Here is a 25,741-nt window from a genome sequence, read left to right as displayed (position 1 = left end):
ACCCCGACCGAAGACTAGAATTCTGTGAAACTATGTCCGATAAAATGAACCAACAACCAGGCTACATACAGACAATTTGTTTTAGTGACGAAAGTACTTTCTTTCTCAATGGAAATGTTAACACTCAAAATGTGAGGTATTGGAGTGACACAAATCCTCACATCTTTCGTGAAAAACATACTCAATTTCCAGAAAAAGTAAATGTTTGGGCAGGTATTTTGGGAAACCACATAGTTGGGCCTCTTTTTCTCAATGCTAACTTAACCGGTGAATTGTATCTGGAGATGTTACAAACTGATATTGAGGCGTTAATTCTTGAAATTCTAGAAGATAATCCAGATGAATTCGACAACTTGGAAATAACGTTTCAACAAGATGGTGCTCCTGCACACTATTACGGTGCAGTAAGACGTTACCTAGATGAAGAATATCGTGGTAGATGGATTGGACGACGAGGTTCGATCGAATGGCCAGCTCGGTCACCGGACCTTACACCATTAGATTTTTTTCTATGGGTGTACTTGAAATCTAAGGTTTACGCTACAGCACCTGACAGTATTGCCATTCTGAAACAACGAATTGTTGAAGAATGTAGGGCAATTTCCGCTGACACACTGGGACGAGTACGACAAGAGTTTAGCAATAGGATGCATTACTGCCAGGAAGTAGATGGAGCACATTTTGAACACAAGAACTGGTTCTTAAATCTTTATTAATTAAATGCGAAACTATAATTTTCGTATTTCTTCAATTTATCAATCAAAATCAGCCGAAACCCAAACAAAATTGGTATGACTGAATAGGTATTTTCAATACCTTTCAAACGAGCTGTCACTTGCCATAGGGTCCCATTTAAAATTTTTGGTCACAGTGGCCTTGTGACGTCATTTATGACTATTGCGTCACCTGTTATGACCAGTTAAGAAGCTTACATCCGTTTATTTCCACCCTCCAAATTTCATTATTATAAGTATACCCGTTCCAAAGATACGAGGGGGGGAGGGGACTTTTGACTAGCACTGTATAATTGTGTATATTGAATGACGTTGACAGTGGCCAGTCAGATTGCATCCTTTGATTCCATCCCATCTCCACCCATGTTCCAGGATTGAACATGGGTGTAACATTTGGCTAGTTCCGCTATTGTCGAAGTCATCAGGCCGTAGGTGCCACTGAGTCCTAAAATTCTTAGTCCAGCCGCTTCCTTGGCTAAAGAGTTAGCAATGCGATTACCTTGACTCCTTTCGTGCCCTTCAACCCACCTCAGGATAATGTTATTATCAACCGGGGCTTTGGCTAAATCCTGAAGTTATACGTTGTCTGTTCAAGGCTAATAGGGCTTGTCTGCTGTCAGTGCAGATTGTTATGTTTTTGCCAGAAATTCCTTTCCTGGTTATTTCTTTTGTGGCGATCAAGATACCGGCCAGTTCTGTTTGGACCACGCTGGTATTTCTTCCCATTCCCCACTTAATCCTTAGGCTTAGTGATCTGGAATACACTCCACATCCTGAGCCTTCTACTAGTGAAAATATTACAAACTGAAAATTTCATATAAATTTCAATATTTCTTCAGAAAAAACACATCTAATACAAATAAGTAGATGTAATAACTTTTCCAAGAATTCGAATAGGTTTCCTTGGTGATTATATTTTTAAGAGACTCCACACACTCTGCTAAAATCTCTAACCAAAATGTCAATAATTTGGTATATCTCTGAAAGGACTATACATGGCATATGTGGACCCCATGGTTTACTCGGCATTATGCAGATGTTTTGGACCATTTTTTAAGGCAGTTGCTCGAGAGGCTGATGAACTTGGTTTAGTGTTCTACACTGAACGAGGTGATTACAACTTTATCACCAAGTTGTAACCCGTTCAGCAAAAGGTAGACATCACTTTACTCCTGCGACAACACAAGGATAAGCCAATACGTAGGTTCTTCATCAATAACAAAGAAGACTTCGTCTTGTCAAAGCATCTGACCTTTCCTTTCTTCAGGTCGAGGGGCTGGAGTCGGAAACTGAGGAGTTCATCATGACCTGTCAGGATGGTGACTATAACACCTTGGGCTACCGCAGTGGCTTCATGGGTATAGCGGTTTCTGACACAAGGTGCTCTTAGAATCCACAGTACTTTTACGATGTTACGGATTTCTCTCCAAACTTCGTAGATTCTATCGAGACCACTCTGATGAAATGTTTGTTCTGATTATTGGAGTTCTTGGTGGAATGATGTCCTCTCGAATCTCAAGATCATGCCGGCTTGCCGCACGATGGCAGAAATTTTGCCCGGACAAATGCAGAAGGCTGTCGTTTTTGGCTCATTGCGTGTGGTTTGGACACATACTTCTCGGAAGCAATGATCACTTACCTCACGGTGTGGGAAGTGGACACTAGTTCATAATGCTGGCGCGCCTTTCCGAATGTGTCGAAGCTTCAGCGATAGGGCCCACCAAGCTTACCCGTCAATGAACAAATAATAATAATAATAAAGCCGTAAACAACATCAAAGACCATGGGTTATCAAATCACATGACATTTGCTTTCATCAGGTTGAGAGGGCTGAAATCGGAAACTGAATGGTTAATGCATGTCCAGCATAATATGCAGTTTCGGCCTATAATCGTGCTTAACTACCAGATACGGCACATCCTATCCATATAATTATGTTGAAATGGTTGTTCTGATTGTTTGAGTCCTTGATGTAATGATGCCTTCTCTACTCTCTACAATCATGCCGGATTGTAGTAAGGCAGAAAACTTGGCCGTACAAATGCAGTAGGAGGGCATCTTGGCTTATTGCGTCTACTTAGGGCACACAATTATCGCTTCCAATGATTTTCTGGTTCCGGCGACTTATATGATTGAAATGGCTTTAAATTTGTCTGGAATTTCAGTGTGAGTCTGAGAAGTAAACCAGAAGAAGCTCTCTTATATTATGTATATTATTGCTGAACTAACAATAAAATATCTACATGTACCCAACGGAATAACATACCAAAAAGGAGAAGGAAGTCTACAACGAATGGTCATTCATTGACGTATTGGTGAAGAGGACCGACACTGAATGGGAAACATCTATATACCGAAAACCCACTCACACGGGACTGTATCTGCACCAGGAATCCAACCACCATCAATCGACTAAGATAGGAATCATCAAAACTCTGTAATACAGACTCTGTGATACGAAGGAAGTTCTCGAGAAGGAACCAGGCATCATAAAAATGATTGAAACTCATATCGAGGTGTTAAAATAACGGTTTGATGTTGAGAAAAAACTCCAGTAATAACCATCAAAAATGATCTTCAATGGAATGGGTACTCCAAAGTGATGGTGAAGTAGACTTTGGCTAGAAGACAGCAGTAGCTTCACAAAGAAGAGAAGCCGTCACAACCAGTGACGGCATCAGAGGATTGTCGAAAAGGATGAGAAGAATTGGGTCCAAATATAACATCAGAACCTGCTTCAGATCCGGAAACACTATCCGTAGCAGCCTCACGAAAACCAGGCCACCAAATGCGGACTGCGATTCCAAGAATTGCATTTACCTGATACTCTGCGAGTGCAGAGAATCCTACATCGGTGAAACTGAGAGGCCATTGAAAGTTCGCATTGCTGAACACAAGAAACACACACAGGGATTATAAATCAGTAAATCAGAAATAGCAGAGCATGTTTGGACTCATCAATATAACATTAAGTGGTCTCAAGCTGGAATCAACCACAAGAAGGAACATTGGTTCAGGGGAAAATTCAAAGAGGCCGTATATATGTTGTTCAACAACGTATTTAGCCAAACTTGCGTAGAGATACGCAACATATGGAAACCTATAAATAGTCATTTCTCGGAGGAATCGAAGACGATTGTGGATACTAACAATCGAATCGTCGTGAAGTAACTTGACTTAAAATCTCTCAATTTTTAATTTTCATTCCTTGTTAATTGTTCAATTGTTGCTGGTATGTAATTTCATTTTTTTTTGCTGAATATAATTGTTATTTTTCAGCTAATCTTTTTAATTTCATTGATTATTTCGGGAATTTCGAATCATTTCATATCGTATTAGACAATGGTAGACGGAACTAATGAAATATACCAAAAAGGAGTATGAGTGTATATGTCGTGAGAAAACCTGGTGCCCTACGTTTCCTGGAAATCTAATTTTGTATTTATTTACGTTACAGGATGACTTCAAACTAATTCTTGCTATATCCTCATCGTCACCAACTTTGCGATCCATCAAAATTGTCGCCTCACTTTTGTCAATGTACGGAACTTTTTTCGAATGGTTACTAACATTAAACGTTTTGGGACTAGGCGTTCTGCCTTTTTTCGTTGGCGCTATCAACTTTTGGATAGAATTGATTTCAATACTTTGGTCTTTGCTTTCGCTGGAAATGGTTGGAGACATGAAAGAAGTGTTTTTTCTGGATCCAACCGAATCGTCACCTCCTCTCGGCGAAATGATGTTCATTGATGGGTGAAGAAAGTAGTTCATTGATTTTGTCTTGTCGTGCACTTGCAGATGCGAAGAGGGCTTCACTCTGAATCTTACCAGTGGCCTCGGGCTTTTTATGACAACAGACGATCTTTCTAGGACGTATGACTGACTTTTCAATTTGGTGTTCAGCTGCAGATCAGAAACGAGGTTTCTTGCAGTATCAGATATGTTTTCTAGGTCAAAATTGAATTATTACATTAGGTGGTGATGAAAAATGTCACCGTTTTCTTTCAAGATAGTTGTCTGTTTTTTCGATGCCCAGCATTAAGATCTTGTTAACTGTAATACAGAATCAGTTACACAAGAAGTCGCCCGTATCAATGGTCAATTTGATAATATAAAAAAATTTAGAAAATTCATAGGATTCCCAAGATAGGTGCAAAACACTGTGCAAATAACTCAAAAAAGTGCCTTTCCATTTTTGGTCCCAGTATTATAATTCCAATAGATATGGCATCTGTTGTTTTCAGGTTCCCCATCAAAACCATTTTTTCAATATGGCCTGAATATTTTTCCTCCCGTTCAGTTACATCACCACCTTCGTCTCAAGCAAAGCTTTCAAGTGCCTATATTCAGTGTCATTTGCACCACACCGTCAACGATCATAGAAATCTTTCTAGGCCTACCTCTTCCCACATCTGACCTCCGAGTCACTGCCGTATTTCAGGTGGAAATGTACGTTATTGATGTATGTGTTGAGAGATTGACAGAAACCAACCTCATGCATCAATCACTACAAATATTCTCAGACAGCATAAATGCTCTGGAAGCACTTGGCTCCCACCAAGCACCCACCGTCTACTGTGAAAAAAGTGAACTGGGAAAAAAAGGTCACCTCGATAGAAAGAATACATTTTCTGAAAGGTAATGAAGCTGATCAGGAGGGCACTTCCAGCAGTTTTATCGGACCAGGCAATTGTCAAACTACAGCAGTGATGACCTTCGTTTCTAACAAGCCTCCTTATAGATCAATGCCGTCCCAATCACCATATGAAGAGACTTGAACTACCTGTCTGTTCGGAAGATAATGAAACAGCAGATCATATACTTCTTGTCTGCCCTGTCGCGGACCAAATCAAATCTTCATTATTTGACAGAGTTTCACTCTTGATTTCATCAAATAAAGTAATCAGGTAATGAACTTATTTTGTCCAGTTTGAATCGGTGTGAACCTGCACAATGAACTTCAGCAGGTGTCAGTGGACGATCGAAGTGGCCCACTCACTTTGGACCTAACCTAATTTAGATCATCACTTTGTGAATACGATGATGTGTTCTATGTTCGATTCGAATGGTTTCATTTTATTTCAAAACCTTTCAGTGATTTTAAGCATGATGGTGTATAAGAACTCATTTTTTGACCAATCGTTTTTGTGTGGAAGTTATTTTCCGGATTGTTTGACAGTGTTCTGCAGGTTTTTATGCCTACGACGTTTTGTCTACTACTACGGCATACATTATCAAAAGCGATGTGGTGATGGTCACAGTGCCCGAGTTGGTGCTCGAGTTGTTTCTGTTCCGAACGCGGTAACTACGATTGTCTGGTTTTATATTATCATTGGTGGGCATGTCTTGGTTTCTCATTATTGGATTATCTGACATTGTTTGTGTACCTATAAGGACAGGTAGCCAAATTTTATTAATGTTCATTGTCTCTTCTTTTGTATTTAAATTATTCCAGTGATTTTGAATTTCTATTGTCTGTCTATATGTAGTAATATGTAGTCTATATGTAGTAATTTTGGGTTTTATCGAGTATTACTGTATCTTCGAATAGGATAATGTGAGTGCCTTCTTTGTTAAGAGAATATTCGTCTATAGTTGATTTATCGGTTTGTCCGAGTCGACAATTTCTTTCGTGTTCAGAGAGATGGGTACCCACATTTCTTTACGTGGTTCCAATGTAGACCGACCCGCAGCGCTACAAGGAATCCGGTGTACCACGTGTGTTATTAAATGCTTTCTGGGCTCTTAGCCGACCTTAGACTTTGTCTGATGGTTTTTGTTAGCCCAAACCAAGGTCAGATAATCCAATTGAGAAACCAAGCCACGCCCACCAGTAATAATATAAGACCAAAATCGTAGTCACTATTACGTTGGGAAAAACGGGAACAACAACTCGAGCACCGACTCTTCACTCGGTAGTAAAGAATAATAAAAATTCATAAGAATATAAATTATATAACTATTGTAAATTCTCATGGATGAATAGCAACATAGCAATATATTAAGATACTATAAAGCAAGCTTGCGGGTAGATATATGTAGGTATAATTCAACCCATTCCCAAAGCAGTACCTTGCGGCTATATGCTGAATCTTCTGGCATTTGCACCCTTTTCGTCATTTCTTCGGGTCAAAAAAATTAAAAGGCATGTTTTAAGTTTTCGGCACATATCTTGAGAACTCTATGAAATATTTTGAGCTTTTTGTATCGTTTGCCCATTAATATTAGACAATTCACTTCCATTCAATCAAATTTGTATCATTTACAACTAACGAGGTTCTAATGGTGAGTATCGAAAGAGTAGCCACCCTGTATAAACCAATAAAATTAGCTCAGAAATATACTAAAAGCATGTTTATGTCTATTTTGTGATCTGAATCATGTAGGAAAACAATTCTCTTAAATTGATCAGATACCGTTTCATCGCAGATTTTCAACCAGGATAGTGAAATGAGGAGGATAGCCGGTAAATTTTTTTTATTGATGTAACTAGTTTTCCTTTACTTTCAATGTTTTAATATTATCACTTCTTAACAAAAAGGATGTAACTTGGGAACTACTGAGAAGGTAGATCCGAAGTGAGTAGGTCTATTTGAGCCCTCGTACGGGGGCAACATAGCGATATCGACATATCACTCTACCCCCATTCTATTTAGAGAAAAATATGGTATAACACTCACACTTATGGAGTTGAGGGTTTTGCAATGGACTCCAGCTCAAAATTTGTCCCCCTTACAAACAAACTTGATGTCTTTCTGTACTATTGCAAAAAGTTCTATCTCTCACTAGTACGTTTTCGATGGGTCATTCCGTAATAACCGAACTTATTCCATTTGTTCTCAGTCGCTTGAAATGTCGCTACATATGTTGGAATCCCCAAATAATATTTTTTGTTACTCTATATCGTCCAATTTGTCATTGGTATAAGCACCTTTTTTCACTATTCAACCATTCCGATATCAGTTACAGGCAACGATATCTTGATAGTGAGCATTGAAAAGTAGCGACACTGAAACTATATCCTGACTCATTCTCTCTTTCGCTCTACCGGATATTAAGAACAGGGACACTTGTTATGATTAGAGATTGAAAAGACGAAAGAACATTAACCTCAGTTGATATACTTTGAGCACATCTACAACTTTTGTATTTATAATGTTTCGAAATTCGTTCGTTTTGAGCAAATTTTTCAACGTTCTGCCGACAACAAGTTTGGCAAAGCGCAAAACCTTTTTCAGTTTATCGTCGACAAATTTTATTTTTACTTTTTCATATACAGGATGAATCAACAAGAATCCCTCGGTCCATTGCTTTCAGGGAAAACAATGTTTCGAATTTCTCAATTTTTTTTCGCAGTCATATCGATAAATACTATCTTTCAAAACTAATTTCTCGTATACTGGATGATTCAGCCAAGCGTGGCCAACCAAAATTATATTTTTTAAATGGAACACCCGGTATATGCAAACATCATTCGAATTCATATTTTTTAGCTCTCTAAGGAATTTTTGTTTTCGAATTTCCATTGCGGCATTGCCAAGTTATTCCAGAAAAAACAAATTTTGCGGACGATATGTTTTTAATTCACTACCCGTATGTCTACAACGATTAAGTGGATTTTTTTAGGAATAGTTAGTCAACATCACTATGATAATTTCGGGAATCTCAACTTTCGGAAACAATATATAAGGTGTCTGGTAAAATCGGTCCAGTTTCATTCATTTTCAGACAGACATAATTCAACTTTTTCAAATGGAACACCTTGTATTTTTTCATCTGTATGAAATGTTTCAACATTCCACTACATTTTTATTAAAGGTATACTATACGAAAAACTGATATTTTACAAATTATGCCTAGTTTTATTAATTGTTGTGACCACAAAACAATTCATTTATTTACGTTCACTTACTAAAAATATTTTCAATATGAACAGTACAACGCCTTAATTTTTTATTGAATACCTAGAGGAGTCCAAAATGGTGACCATTTTCTGTAACACATAATGTCACTCTTTTTTTAAACGAATTCTCTATACGTTTCAGCATATCCTCTGGAATTTCCCTGAATACTTTAGTGATTCTTCGTTTCACGTCTTCTATAGTTGTTGGAGGAGTTTGGTAGAAAATCCATTTGATATACCCCAATAAAAAAATCCATACTGGTCAGGTCAGGTGATCTGGGTGGCCACGCCACAGGCCCAGCCTTACATATCCATTTTTGATTAAAATGACCGTTGAGACCTCAGTTTTAAAATGTGGTGGTGCACCGTCTTGTTGTATGTTCCATATGGAACCCCGTCCAATAAATTCGAAAACTCATGCCGAAAAAATCTTAAATAATTTCTTCCAGTGAGATGCCCATCCAAAAAATAGGGATCGATAACTCTTTTTTCGAGAATTCCACCCCATTCAGTGACCAACGCTATTGATGGTTCAGGCAACGAACAAAATGGGGAGTTTCCGTTGCATAATAGTGCATATTATGACGATTCAAAGTTCCATTTTTATGAAAACTCGCTTCATCAAAAAATAATACGAAATCGAAATAATAATTTTCGTGATTGATCTTTTCTAAGCCCCATCGGCAAAATTGAACACTTTTTAAAATCTCTTTCTCTTAACTCTTGCATCAATTGCATGTGGTAAGGATGAAATTTGCTTGCGCGTATCATTAGAGACACGCTGGTTTGAGAACATCCTAATTCTCTGTTCAGATCTCGAATACTCACATGTGGATTTTCAACAAGTTAAGAACAATTTGAAATAAATTCTCTTCATTTGTTACAGGGCAGACACGTTCGAACTTCTCGTGATGGACATTAGCAGTTTTTTGAAATCTTGTTTTTAGAGCCTGAAATGCCCTTCCATCTGGTTATCTTTTTTAGGAACTTCTCTTTGTAAATCTTAGATGCAAGGAGACAGTTTCCGTCACTTTCCTCCAAAGCAAAGACCATTTGCACCATATCTTCCAATACATAATTCGTAAGGAAAATGATTCAATCTACACGCGAAAGAAACTTCAACACATGGCGTTATTGACAGATTCCGAGATTTATTTTGTGATGTCAGTCATGGATAACTAGGTTTTTAAAGAAGAAATCAGTATAAATATCCTTTAGGTTAAACAACCTAACGGCTTGGCCACGGGGATCGGCGGTGCGAACGACGAAGCGAAGAGCGAGGCGACCATTCGCGCACACCGTTTGCAGGCCACGGGCAGTCACGTTCGCCGTCGCGACCAATAGTCCGACAGCGAAATGTCTTCATCGAAATTATCTCGATATTGTTTAGAAAGTAATAGTTTTTTGGTTCAAGACCTAATATTTGGAAGAGATTGTGGAGTACATGATTTGAATAAGAACCGGGTTATAGATGGAATTCCACAAGAAGTATAAGAAATACAGATTATATCCAGAAATATGTTTTGAGTATACCAGAATGAGTATTGAAACCTTCGATTATATTCTTATGAATATTCAACCAGAATTGGAGAAAAACGTTAATGCGAATAGAATTTTGAGTGCCGCTGAAAATTTGTTTTTGACATTAACTACCTTTGTCCAAAATATTATCAGCTAATTAAATGTTACCCTGTATATTATTATTTCATGAAATAAAAACACTTTCAGATATTTATGTTATTTATTGCAAAAATCTAAATTATATGACAGTAATTTTTTGTACAACTAAAACAAAAAACAACTTCTAACTTGTAATTGACGGTAGAATGAATAATGAATTTCTAACTTTTTGATCAGTCTTTTATTCAGCAATAAAAATCTCGGTGTTCATTTTTTGCGGCGAAAACAACTAAACTCGTTTGATCACTGCACTATTCGCCGCGACTACCGCTCGCATCCGCGGCTCGCACCGTATAGATTCATGCATTTGTTTTCCTCGCCGGCCGCGGTACATTTCGCCGGTCGCCGTTACGCGTGGCTTCATAAGTACATTCCCATGCGTTTGTTTCAGTCGCTAGACGCTTCGCCAATCGCACCGCGCGAATATTCGCATCGGCGAGTATCCCGTGGCCAGTAAGTAAGAACGGTAAAAAATGCGTGTTTACGCATTTGAAACCGCTGATAACTATCACTAGACGGTATAAAAAAAGCGAATGTACTAGCGACTAGTTTGAATATTCGAAAAACAAATTTGAGTAAGTGAATGTAAGAAAATACATTTTTTTGTGGTTACAACAACTACTAAGACTTGGTATAATTTGTAAAATATCAGTTTTTCGTTAGTATACCTCTGATAAAAAATGTAGTGGAATGTTGAAATATTTCATACAAATGAATTATTAGAGTGAAGTTAGCTAACTATTCCTAAAACATCCACTCAGTTGCTGTAGACATGCGGGTGGTGAATTAGAAAATATTGTCTGCAAAATAGGTTTTCCTGGAATAACATGGTCATACAGCAATGGAAATTCGAAAACAAAAATTCCTTAGAGACCTAAAAAAATATGGAATCGAATGACGTATTCATATACTGGGTATTCTATTTAACTTTGGTTGGCCACGCTCGGCTGAATCACCGAGTATGTGAGAAAATAATCTTAAAAGATATTATTTATCGATATGACTACAAAAAAAATGAGCAGTTCGAAAATATGTTTCCTTTGATAGCAATGGACCGAAGAAATCTTGTTGATTCACTCTGTATAGTTCAAGTAAAAGATATAGTGCCCCCTACCTTCCAGCAGTTACCCTTCAATAACACACACAACGGCGGTACTCATCGCTACATTCTGTTGGTCACCGTAACATGACTTCAAATTTATTTTATGACTCTTCAGCCAATCATAAAACTCGGTTAGTAAAAATTATCCAATACGAACCGTCAATTCTTCAGTCCACGTGGACTAATTCGTTGCGGCATAATTCCTTTGTATTGGTTTTTTTGTCTTTGACTTCGCCGACACCTTTAAGATTACTATATCGGTTACTTCGACTATACCAATAGTTTTTATCATACATCCGTAACACTTCCTTAGTCCTCACGATCTGTTACCTCATTTTACTACGTTACTGGTTGAAAATCTGTGCTGGAAACAGATTCATTTTTACAGCGCTTTCCTGCAAAATTCTTGTACGTCTATTTTGCAAAAAAGATCTACTTCATTTATAGAGTCTTCTTAATTTTATTTTAAAAATCATATTGTACCTGTAGCAATGGTCCCTATTTTACTCCGATTCTTTTCCAAATACACTTTTGTTAATGCATTTCCAGCTAGAAGTCCATGAGGTTGGTGACTGTGACACTCTTGAGTCTTCTGACTTTCTTCACACTGTACACATTTACAATTTTAATTCATTTCATCGGCACAAAAATTCATAAATAATGATTTGATATCACTGAATAAAAAATAATTGTTATTAATGACACAAATCAAGTGGTTTCATTGGAAATATCATAGTATTTTCTGAATTCACCTATTTTTGAAAGTGGGTGGATCCAAAGTGAATGAATATATTCTTTCTTCCACACATCCCTCTAACCCGCGAGGGTTCATTGTAGCTCACACCTATTATAATTCTACCAAACAAATCCAGTCAATTGCTATTTGATGAATAATCTTTTAGGTCAACTGGCGAAAGTGGGACATTGAAAACCTGATCCGGTTCACTCTGTGACACCTGATCCTGCAGGTACAAAGCTACCAAGACCTGTATTTCTTTCATGACACATTCTGAGAAGGCGCCCTCCCATAAACATAGATTTCAAGCTGCACCCACCAGCAAAACGACACCCTTCTAATCCTCTTGAGTAGCTCTGGAATCATACTGTGGACCAGCAACCCGATAACCGAAGCAACTTTCCCTTACAAGGGCTTTGTAAGTCAGCTATTCCTGCCAATAAGTTAGATTCAGCCATGCCGGAATTTTTTGCCACTGGTTTGGATGAATCAGAGTTTGAGCGTAAGCGTTTACTGACCTGCTCAGGGAAAGTTGGTTTCCTCTCTGCTGCTTGAAAATTTAGTGCAAAGTAGATTCATAAGATATCCTACATTTCACTCTTGAAGAGGCAATGAGTTGCTTGCTGACTAGACTTATTAACAGGATCAAAAGTTGGATAACCGTGAAAGTCTTGCTCTTGATCCGATGTTACAGTTGGAAATCAGTCAGTATACATCACCAATGTAATCTCAAGGTTGGATTCTGTGGTTACTTCATAGATCATGCAGGGCCCTACGAGTAGATAGGACAAGCAAGAATATCCCGACAGAGCTCTGCATCACTGAGACAAGACTTTCTACTACGAAAGTGTTGAAAGTCATGCATCCTTTTGGGTCGGATACACATACCTATTTTAGAATGAGGTCATCATTTAGGGGGACTCTTACCTCCTCGGGTGACACCTCACCCGGCAGAAGTATTCGAATCCTTTGCAGAGAGGACATTGATAGTAACCCATATGAAAACTACAGAAGGAATTGTGTAAACACATCTAATAGTGTATATTCTTATATTATATGATACAATGAAACAAGATCAGTGAAATTTCGGTATCAACTATAAATACTGAAAACAAAAAGAGAAAAGATAGAAGAAAGTAAAAAAGGAGTTGCAATCTGATTTGTTTTGTCTAACAAACTAAATGAATGTTTGCGTGAAAGAATAAAAAGGAGAACAACAAAGTTTTGGTGGAATCAAAGATGGTCACTACCAGGAATAAGGAAGTGGAGGATGGAGTGAAGAAACATACGGAGCGTTCCAACGATGTCTTGGGTCAGCTCAGTAGCATCAATTTTCGCGTTCAGATGAACCCACAGAAAGAAATCTAAATGTGTCAGATTAATTTATCCAACTGGCAATTCCATTGGACTCCGTTTGCCTATCCAATGTACAAGAAAATGTTATTCCAGAATATGTCATACTCAAAACTCGAAAGTGGTAATACACCATCCTGTTCGAACGTTATTTCATTTTCTAGTGACTTTTCCTCATTTTATAAAATATGAGTAATAATATGATCTATTTGAATTGAAGGGGTTATATTTTTAGGAGTGATTAAAATCAGATATCATTCACATGAGTTCTACTTTAGATGAATGGTAACAAATTGCACTTACATGGAACACTGTCATCCTCACTGGTATACATCGATGTTTCGCCGTTAAAAATCGTCATTCATGAATGAATTGTGTGTATTTTCTTTAATGTTATCCAATTTGGTACTGAAAAGCCTTAGTGCAAGTATCTTACGGCGAAACATCGATGTATACCAGTGAGGATGACAGTGTTCCATGTAAGTGCAATTTGTTACCATTCATTTAAAGTAGAACTCATGTGAATGATATCTGATTTTAATCTGAAACGAATGTTTGAAATACAAACTGAGTAGAGAAATGTATCTTCTGTATAATTCAGTGTTTATATAGAAGTATTTGTTTCGAAACAATTTTTTTTTCTTTCGTGTAATTTGATGTTTATATGAAAGTAGCTATTTCAGGAGAAGTTTCTTTCAGTTTGTGTCTGAAAGTTACTTCTTTGCATGATCTACACATCCATGTATAGAGTTACTTATTTTCGAATTTATTACTTCCTTTTTTTGTAAGATTCCCTCATCTTCTTTTTGTATCAAGATGGAGTAGTAAAAAGCCAAAAGCTTTCTTTCCCAATGTGATCTAGTTTTCAAATTGAAAGGGTATATTTTTAGGAGGGTTTAATTTTTGGTTAAACACGTTTTTGGCCTTCTTCCACATCTTGATACAAAAAATGTGGAAATCTTCCAAAGAAAGGAAGGACTCATTCAACTTCAAAAATAAACTATAAACAAAGATGTGTAGATACTGCAAAGAAGTAACTTTCAGACACAAACTAGAAGAAAAAGCCCTCTCGAAACATCTATTTTCATATAAACATTGAATTACACGAAAGAAAAATAGTTTCGAAACAAATACTTGTATATGAACGTTGAATTATACGAAAAACACTTTTCTCTGTTCCGTTTGTATTCCAAAAATTCGTAATGGAATCGTATCAGATATCATTCACAGGATTCCTACACAATATAATTAATGAAAGAAGATACACCAGACACTCTAGCTATATGTCTAATAGATTGTGGATTATCCATTTGTAAATGGACATAATCGATAGAAAATTGTAAATGATCCATAACCACTACTTCACTACTTAATTACTGACAGGACGAAATACTTTATGCATGTGAATAGAACCTAAATTCATTGACGGACCACGGTTTAAGTCTATGTAATACAAGAGAAGGTTCATAAATTGACCTACTCATTGTTGTTTGCTATCAGATATCCTCAATAAGAGAAACGAAATAAAATGTTCAACATCAAATTTCTTGATGATGAATGAACAAATTTGGAAAAGTTATGGAGGTAATTCCAAAAAAGTTCTAGGGCTAACTACGGCTCCCAAGAGAGTGAAATTTTGAAATAAGATTGATATCAAAATTAGAGTCCCTCGAAGAAGAAATTAAAGTGTTTTTTTCTCATACCTCCGTTTCTGAGTTAAGGAAAGGGACAAGTTTTGATTGGAACACCCTGTATAAGAAATGAAACAAACAGGCTCTGAAATTGTTCCATACATTCACACACTGTAACAATAATGCACTGTACACTACTGTCTGCAATAACATCCCTACTAGTATTGCCAACTAACTCAAAAAGTAATCATGGAATCCATTATTACATTTATTTTCGTCAATTCTAGATATCGTCTGATGGATGAATGAAAGAAAAATAATAAATAGATTTGGGAAGGTGAATACACTTATTGAATAAATGAATCGAAGAGGTTTTCTGTATGAAAGTGAATAATTATAAAATTATTGCAATAATTATTGCAATAATTTTATAATTATACACTTCCATACAAAAAAAACCTCTTCGATTTATAAAAACGTAAATGATCTACAGCTAACTGAGTAGCATAAGCCGAAATAGGCCTTGCCTACGTCCTTAAAGGGGTTCTCTGTATTGTGCAAGACACGGCAACTTTGAACCTTCAATGAAAAAATATTATTTCAAATATCAAAATTGATAATTGAAAAAAAATATACACTTAATGGATAAATGAAAAAACAATGATCCCAGGGTCAAAACATTTTTATCGTAATTTTGCAGTTAATTATGCATTAGACAATTAACAACTTTTTTCTACCTAAACAGAAACACTGCAGGTGCGATAGTTTTTTAATAACAAATCTGAGATTTTTTTCGAAGCTATTTGTCTGTTGGAAAAATTAAAAATTGTTATTTTTCATTTTATCAACAATTTACATAGATGGAAAATTTAGAAAGCTTCATTAATCATTGAAAATGGATTTTTTTTTTCAGTATTACTACCGATCCATCTTTTTATGATCAGAAGCTTCATGAAAATGATTTTTTGAATGTTTCTCTGCTATTGTTTGATAAATTGTTATAAATATAATTTGAATTTTTTTTGAAAATTCAATCTCTGATGCGAATTATGATTTGAAAAAAAGTCGTTCTCAAAAAAATGTTTTTCATTGCTCCCAAACGGATTTGTTAATTAACAAAATATTTCTACCACTTGCAATTGATGATATTGAATCTTTTTTTTAAATGCTCTTGCTCTTTGATAACTAAAAAATTTGTTTTCATTCAAATCTTCATTGTTTATTTAATAAACAATTTCTTGTAAACAATTATTTTTTTTTATATTTTATCTCTTTCTACACGATTTAACGAAAACAACCATGAATAATTTTTTTGAGTAGAGAATTAATTATATTTTATATCGAATTTTGAAAATACTATTCTACCTTACTCTATCATTCTCAGCTGCTTTTTTATGTTTTAACTTTTTACTAATTGAGATACAATGAAAAGACTTAAGACTCAATTATTCTCTATTGTTCAAGGAACAAATTTAGCCCAAAATTCATATTCTCACTCGATTATTCATTCCATTCATAGCATTTGTCTATAAAAAAATTTGGATTTTTGAAAAAAAAATTATAAATATTTCATAAACTAAAATAAATATAACTTCATCACTCATATAACTTTTTATCAAATGTATATTCATCAATAATTTCAGCTTATCAATTTTAGTCTCACACTATTATTCTTTGAACAATTAATTATTATGATAGGGGAGCCCAAGCGGGGATTTCGGGATTTACTAAAGCACGGCAGATTAATATACAGGGGGATACCTTGTATCCGTTAAGTACCTCCACCAAATATGAGCCCCATATATAAAGCCGCCTGTGAGGGATAAAGGATCAGATTAGTAAAAAAAATTGATCATCAGAAATTCTCGAGCGCGTCAGATTAAGGTAAGGTTAGTTAATTGCATGTCAAAAAGTGTATATTCCAGTAATCTGACTATTTGAGAATAAGGTAAAAAAAGGGGAGGGCAGCAAAGTTGTAAAAAAATAATGTCATCAATTAATTGATGGATGTAGCCTTTACTTCGTGGTAGGAAATTATAATGAAGAAAAGATAAATTAAACTTTCTATGTTTTTTACCACTTTTATTTGTAACTAACGTTACTGCAGTTTCATCTTATTAGGACATTTTCAAACTTATACAATATATAAGTTGGAAAATGTCCTTATAGGACGAAACTGCAGTAATGTTAGTTACAAATGAACGTGGTAAAAAAACATAGAAAGTTTCATTTCTCTTTTCTTCATTAATTAATCAATCGATTATAAAAAATTAAATTTTTTTGAGCATTTTTTTAAAAATTATTTTCTTATAAATACAAGTATCCTACTTAAAAAACATACACTTATTTATTTTCATGCTATTTCCTGAGATTTTCAATTAATTAAGTTCAATGAATTGAAAAAAAATTAAAAAAATATATTGTTTTTGTCAGATTAAGCGAATCCCTCTAGATAATCGTCAGATTATGAGACAGCACGTCTTAAACATAAAGATGAACCATATATATCTTAATCTGATGCGCTTGAGAATTTCAAAATGGCGATTTTTTTTTAACAATATAATAATGGCCGCGAGTTTGCGTCAGATCGAAATCGTCAGATTATTGAATGAAAGCTTTTTTTTTTCGTTGCACTCAACATCCCCTTAGAAAATCTGACGCGCTCGATTAAACTTTTTTTCTTTTCACTTTCAACCCTTACCCACATCATGCAAACAATCAGATTAACATACCAACATTATTAAAAATACGTAGGACATTGATGCTGTCAATATCTGACGCGCTCGAGTATGTCCATGTAACAGTATTTTTTCAAATGTTCCCCCACCGATGAAAAGGTATATATTATATAACATTTTTTCCTTCTTATCATCTAAGCTTTGCAACCTAATATGTCTCAATGACGCTCGAGTAAATCCCCATTCTGCATCGTGGGCTCTCCTGCTATTATATATAAAAATCATTGTAGATCAAATTTTCTGGATTTGTATCGATTATGTAGGATACGTTTTTAATGATCCGATGGGTTTTTCGGGAAGGCAACTGAGATAATAAATTCTTGGGTATTATAGTAATTCATCAATGAACTGACCATTTTATGCAGTGTCATCTACATTATCATTCAGACGCTGGGGCGAAGAGAGCGTTAAAATGAATGAAGAACATGACAATACTGAAGATTATAAGCCACCATCAATGAAACGTTTTCAGAAATGACAGTAATCTAAAATGGAATTAAAAAAATTAATAAAAGTAAACAATTATAAAAAAAACTTAATGAAAGTAAACACAATTTCTAATTTATTTTCAATTTGTAAAATGCCACGGTTAACAAAGTCAAGGAAACATTTTCTTGTTTACTTATTTTTATTAATAACTATCGACCCACCCTGGCTTCATACCGGGTGTAATGCTGATACTAAATATAAATTCACCCACTGGAAATTTGAGGGCATGGAGGAACATAAAAGATAATTTTGTTTTTTGGACGCGCCTTTTTTCACCGTGGCTGGGCCCCAGTTGGAATATTTAAAAATCCTTTCTTATTGCACATCTACCAAATAAAACGAACCTACATACAAAATTTCAGCCTCCGAAAATATACCGGTATGGAGAAACGGTGATGAAAAGGTAACTTTATTTTATGAACGCGTCATTTTTCCCGTGGCTGGCGTCCCAGGTGGAATATTCGAAAATCCTTTCTTATTGCACATCTACAACATAAAACGAATCTACATACAAAATTTCAGCATCCGAAATTATAGCGGTACGGCTGGCGCCCCAGTTGAAATATTTAAAAATCCTTTCTTATTGCACATCTACAACATAAATTAAACCTGCATTTTCATATGTAAACACGCCCCTTTTATCCCCAGGAAGGCTTCATATTTAGAATATTTGAAAATCCTTTCTTATTGCACATCTAAGACATAAAACGAGCCTAAATACAAAATTTCAGCATTCGAAAATATAGCGGCTCAGAGAAACTGATGAAAAGGTAAGGTAAGAGTGTCCCTTTTGCCTCACGGGGGGCGCCCCTTTTGAAATATTTGAAAATCCTTTCTTAGTGCGCATCAAAGACCTAAATCAATATATCAAATTTTAGCTTCCTAGGACTTACCAGTACGGAGAAACAGAGGTGAATGAGTGAGTGTTAAGTGAGTGACTTTCGCATTTATAAGTATAGAAGATAAATTCATAAAATAATAGACTTTAAGTTAAATTGTTAAGCTGAAATCATTGATAGGAGGCGGAAAAAAGTTTGAACTGAAAGGCCCTTGTTGACCAGAATATAAACGGGAGGGTCTATAGTGTCGGTCGAGCCGAGTTAACTTTCGGGGTTAATAAGTTATATATAATAAACTAGACAGAAATTGTTTTTGACGCCGACTTTTTTCACAAAGTCATTGACGAAATTTTTTTGAACGATTTGGAGCTGATAGCTTTCCGAAAATGACGTACTGGAAAATATATATTTCGAAATTAAATCTCGAAATATTTATCTCTCCCAACTATCTACACGTAGGTTCTGGTGATTGCCTGCCGGAAAACAACTTCTTCTCCTGCTAATACCACGCTGGATATTGAATAATATCCGACATACATTCATGCAAGATACTTCACATACGTAAATCTAGCTGATGTTTCTCGTTCAACCAGCAGCGGGACCATGAGAGACAGGCAGGCATTTACCAGAACTTACGGTATGGGTAGTTAGAAGAGATGAATATTTCGAAATATTTATTTTTTATTACGTATGAGTCACTCCTCGATACAGTCTTCAGAAAGATATCCAGATTTGAAAAAAAAACTGAAAACGTTGTACTGGCGAAACACAACGCAGAGCAGAGGAAGGTCAACAACATGGAATAATAATTGAAAGTTAGAATAGAAAAGTAAAAGCTAAACAGGAGTATCCAAAACAGGCTGATGTAGTCCTGCTCAAACATCACACTAAAAGGATATCTTTCGTGTAGTTTTCAGATCGAGATGGGATGAAAGAGAAGAAAAATCGGTTGAAATTTCGAGATTCATTCTCAGAACTCTGCAGGATCTATCCAAAATGTTGAGTTAAATTAATAGTATTGTCACAAACATTTTTGGTGGAATGATAAATTCCCCAAGATTATACCGATTAAATGTAATAGGATAAAAATCTTGGACAAGTTAAGGCAAAATTCTATTGTTCTTGTCTCACTACCTCTGTTCAGGGCTCACAATTCACAGACTTAAGGATCATTCACCTAACATTGTGGAGAGTGTGCCTAACATTGTGCAGAAAAAGCTAAAAAGAAAAAAAATCAATAAACACCAGCGACGTTAAACTCATCTGAAACATGCTGAAAAGAGGTGTTATCGAGGAGTTCAGCAAGTTCATTTCAACCTTCAGTTGTTTTAGTTTGAAAACAATCAGTTGTGTCCATTTCATATTGCAAAGCACCACAAAGAACATCTACCTAACACACCCAAGAAGTGTTCGATATTCCAAGAACAAGTAAGATTTTTGATTTCATAATCTCAATGGATGAAATAAAGATATATCCAACCAATATTGAATTCGTGAAAAACTGATCTAGACAAAGTAAGGTGTTAAAAATGTAGGCATGACCATAACTAATTTTCATCTTATCAAGGCTTCCTTGCTATTACTTTGGAAAAAAAATTTAGTAGATACGTATTCAATTAATACCAAAATATAGTTATTAGGTGATTCTTAAAAATGATAATATATACTTGATATCTAAATACTTGTGATGCATTGTTTGGAACCTTTGGTGTTGTAATGAATATTACTGGACTTCTATCCCAACACCAAACCGTCATTTTCAATACCTCGACACGTGATCATCTTCAAGCTCTTGAAGGTGATCATTTGGTGATTGAACACGTGTCGAGGTGTTGAAAATGACTATTTGGTGTTGGTATAGAACTCCAGTAATATTTATTATCTAAATAACGAATATTTGACAGCAATACCTGGTTCAGGTAACGTATCACGTCTGTCTTTCGCTGAAATGGCATATCAGGGTTTTTCTTTGGTTGTTTCGCTAACTCCAAAGTATCACCTGCGCAATGTCTTCTGCCATCATATCTTGGGCTCAAACTATCCATGGACAATCTATCGGTACCACAATCTTTGGGACTCTGAACGATGACCGTCTTACTTGTTTGAGTACAATTTTCTCTAAAAATATCTATTTTTCTAGGAGTTACACTTAGATTTAACGTGGTAGACGAACAAAAATTTGTCTGGGTACTAGTGTTCTGAATGGGTTTATCGGTATAATTCTTACTATCGACGAATGATCCAGATTTGAAACCCTTCCTGAACCTGTAGTTTGTCTGGTACACAAAATTTGAAAAAACGTTCTTCTTATTTGTAGGAGGATCACTTTTTGGCATAATGTTTCTTGGGATATTTTGCTAGTCTCTTTCTTGGCATACTTGAAGTCAATGTGTCAGTTATTTAAATGTTCTTTTGATGTCTCTGCATTCAAATGATGCTTTGTAAATGAGTGCACTAAATTTCCACTAGCGAATTATTCAAACTGCTAGTGACAGTGACAGCGACTGATTACTTTCAATTTAACCAAACTTTTATATCGAGAGTTTAATACAGGGTGAACAATTTCAAACAGTATTTCCAACAAAACGAAACATTTTCATTTATATTTGTTATAGTTGAGTTAGTTTAGAAAAATCAAAATCATATAATATAAAATGAATATGAAATGTAGATTACGGGTATTAAACAAAAATTGACAAATGCTCAGTTTTGTCGTCTATATGTACTTTCTTTCCAATACAAACAAAACAAACTATTTCAAAAGTTTTGTGTCTTTTTTTTAAGAATCCTTAAGGATTTTCTTGTAGCGCTTGTGTTTTGGATTTGAATCGCTGGAGATTCAATCCATTTGGAAAAACGTTCTCAAGTTCATTCCACATAAACGCCGTTCTCCAAAGGAAAGGGTTTTTAAACAGTGAAGTTCGAGGTGTACTGAGTTGAACCTCAAAATGATGAGCAGCCACAGTCCGTCGCGTATTTCTGATATGTACCGCTCTTGGTGGAATTAAATGTGCCAAGTCACTTGAACACTGGTTCAGTTTGGTTCAGATAGCTGACATGTTTAGTGAAGCGAAATTATAGATCAAACCACAATTCTGAGTTTTTCATCTCGGTCACGGAGGGAAGTATTTCATCTTCGATACCGACTTGAAAAGTGGAGTTGGTGAGCTCTCTGTTCTTCTTGGGTCCAAACATTATTATTTAGCTTGAGCTTATGAGCTGTAGAAATGTCAAAGATGGCTTGAAGATCCTTATCATAATATGACTGAGCAGAGGTAGAATCACGAAGCGGAAAAGAGAAATATAACTGCGTGTCGTCGACATAGTGATGATTACTGCTATTTTTTTAAAATTGATAAAAATCGCAGATGTATAACCTAAAAAGCAAGCGCGACAGATAGATCTTTGTAGCACTCCCTTTGATACCGGTAGACCATCCGATACAACTCCATCCACAACAACTTTTTGAGTACGATTTTTCAGATAGTTTCCTAAAAGTGACTCTGCTTTCCAGTGACGGCTCGTGCATTGGAGAACAGGAGAGGCTAAAGTCATAAAGACTATATACACACAGAAAAGCCCGCCGGAGGCGCGAAAATTTTTTTGGGTACCGGACCTATTTAAAGCAAAATACGTAATATTTGCATAAATGTAAACAAAAATTGTGCATTGCCGAAAATTATACGTATAACAAGAAAAAACAAAAACAAGGAAAAAGGATTGTCTTTGAGTTATTTGATATAAATGAACTCCTCTCAGTCAATAAATAATAATACCTACTTTTCTCTTCTAATATAAGAGTTTTGTTAAAAATTTCAATCTCCTTGCTTATATTTTCCTTAATAATATATGTCACACTGTCTATAAGCTCATTTTGGATGGTTTTTGAGTTGCCCAAAAAAACGCTACCGTTTAAAAAAGTGACAAATTGGGAATCATATTCGCCCCATAACATTAAAAGTTCCCTGTAACTGCCGCGATTAATCGAATCTTCGGTTTCATCGTGTCCGCGAAAAGCTAGTTTTGGGGAACCCAAATAAATCGTAATATCGATAAGTCTTTTTAAATTCGACCGATTTTCCCTTATTAAAAGAAATTATGGCTTTTTTTAAGCTGTTTCTATATTTTGTTTGCTTAACAATTTTAATTTACAAGACGAAAATATATACTCCTTTCTGTAGAACGAGGTGAATTTTTTAAATCGGAGTATCCTATTTTAGACCACGTTTGGTATTCGGTTTGTACGGAAAATTAAACACAGGGCCAACAAAAAAGTTTTTCTCGTTTAATGGAGCCGGTTAACCAATCGCATTTATCGTACTAACTAATATTGAATCCTCGATTTCGTAGATTATCTGCTTTAATTGAAATCAAATTTTGTTGAGGCCTTCCCAAAGTTTTAATAATGTAAAATTTATTATCATAAGACAAAGACTTAAAATTATTTGTCAGCAACCAATCGACTATATTGTCAGATTTTTTAATTTCGTCCAACTTATCCGTAATAATTGGAAAAAACTTACCGAAAAGTGAAAACCTGAAAACACTTTAAAAACACATTGGAAATATTACCAAAAAGCACTGCTATAATACAATACTGCCTGTTTTATACTGCCGTCACGACATCTCGCCCGAATTATTAAATATAAAACAAACGCAGCCGTACACTAACGGAGACTAACTGGAGGCTAGACTCCTCTAACGCTATAATTTCTGCAACTAAAAGTAAAAATCCGGACGTTTGTCGCTGGTTGGATCGGCCTCGCGAAGTTTGTGTTTTTTAAAACGGTCGGAAGTTTGGCTCCCTTGCAACGTATGGCATTTATTATTTCGGGTTGATGGTTTATTCGTTATTCGTTCATGGGCGGTGCGTTTGAGGTTTGTTGATGCAGGATACAGTGTGGTACGTACTACGTAGTGAGCGATAGTGTTTTTTCGGGCATATTACGTATTTATATTGAAAATTAATGGTAAAGAAATGATACCCAAGCAATTTTAGAAAAAAATAATCATAATTATTTGTTTTATTTCGATGAATAGCCTCAATTTTTATGGGGAGGCTAAGCCTCCCTTGTCTCCTCTGACGAGCCGCCGCCGCTGTTTTCTGAGAAAACCCAAAGTAGACAAGTGTGTTACACAAAATCTCGTGATCAATAGTGTCGAATGTTTCGCTATAATCCAGAAATACTAAACATAGTCCGGTCAATTTAGACATTCGAAGCTACCTAAATTCCCACCAAGCTGAAAATCAGTAAGATTGTTTAAAATATGATTAAAAATAAAGTTTGAAAGTTTTCCATCGTTCCCTTGTAAGAAAAAAATGTCATTCAAAGTCAAAGGTCAAAAAAAAAACGAGTTTTTCGCGATTTTCACAAAACTGTAAGTTTTATCATAAAAATAACATATAGATCATAAAATTATCTACAAAAAAGTATCGATACTTTTTTTTCTACGAGCCACCGTTTTTGAGATATAACAATTCAAAAGTTGTAAAAGTTGTATGCACACGTTTCCACGCCACCTATGAGGTAGTGTTTTTTTTAATGTAGTTTTTAACGCGTTAAGTTGCCGGATAAAAAGTGTTACAGAACCTAGTTTTTAGGTAGAAAATCTTTCAAAACAAATCCCTCCTAGGATTTCAGGGAAGCACAGAGTTAGCCCGAAATTCTTATGGACGGGGTAACTGTCATGTTTAAATGTTTTTTACTGGTTTGTTACTGAGGTACGCAAAAAAACGATATTCGTCATTTCAAGAAATGCACATAGATTCTCTTTTTATTGAAACATTTATTTAATTACTATAAATAATATTTTCGGTCGTTACCTACAATTTTCAGAGGTAGGTAACTGTTCCGTTGATGGTAAAAGTGGACGCTCATAAATTAACATAATTGACAGAATCATTATTTCACCGAATATAAATATACGGTATCATGTTTTTCATTGAATCGAGAAATAATGAAATAAAATTCTAGTTTCATCATATTCAAACAAGTAAAAATATAACAGACTCATAAACTCCCTTAGTCATAAATTCATCATATCCACAAACCATCTAGCAGAAACCATAAAATATCGTAATGATGCAGAAAAAAAATAATACCGAAAAGATATGTCATTTAGAAAAACTGGTACTGGTACTATACTTAAGAAACTCGCCGTCCGATCAAGTTGCCAACGGAAAGTGCTTAAAAGAGAAAGGTTGTAGCTTTCTACTTCACAATCTTGATAAGAAAAATGTGGGAATGTGTCAAGATGAAGAAGTAGAAAGCCAAGACCTTTCTTTCCCAAAAATTAACCTCTCCTAAAAATATATCTTTTTCAATATCGTAATCTCATTATTATTTTACAATCTTTTCAATTTTACATGTTCCTTAGTCTGTAATCAAATCTTGCAAAACAATGGATTCACTGTGTCGGTTTTTGATGGTGTTTTATCGCCATACAAAAAACTGAGTTTATCGACACATTCTTGTTGAGATAACCACGTCTAAAGTTGTGAAAAATAATCCAACGAAAACCTTCTTTTGAAATTT

At 35.4% G+C, this 25,741-nt stretch overlaps 1 protein-coding gene across 2 annotated transcripts in view; it reads right to left on the bottom strand.

Annotated features, from left to right (window-relative positions):
- The window catches only part of LOC111502573 (uncharacterized), a 37,750-nt gene extending 16,023 nt beyond the window's left edge, over positions 1-21,727 (bottom strand). For both annotated transcript variants that reach the window (XM_023156685.2, XM_023156686.2), the window contains exons 1-3: positions 21,116-21,727; positions 11,903-12,026; positions 4,185-4,681 (exon numbers count right to left, since the gene is read on the bottom strand). In XM_023156685.2, the coding sequence (XP_023012453.2) occupies positions 4,185-4,681; positions 11,903-12,026; positions 21,116-21,541 (1,047 nt within the window). In that variant the 5' untranslated portion in view covers positions 21,542-21,727. The remainder of the gene's footprint in view (positions 1-4,184; positions 4,682-11,902; positions 12,027-21,115) is intronic.
- Between the last annotated feature and the right edge of the window lie 4,014 nt (positions 21,728-25,741).

This window comes from Leptinotarsa decemlineata, unplaced genomic scaffold (genome assembly GCF_025532065.1).
Source record: "Leptinotarsa decemlineata unplaced genomic scaffold, Ldec_3_MD MMD2_tig00000026_RagTag_RagTag, whole genome shotgun sequence".
NCBI lineage: Eukaryota > Metazoa > Arthropoda > Insecta > Coleoptera > Chrysomelidae > Leptinotarsa > Leptinotarsa decemlineata.
This window is presented reverse-complemented; position numbering and strand designations above follow the sequence as displayed.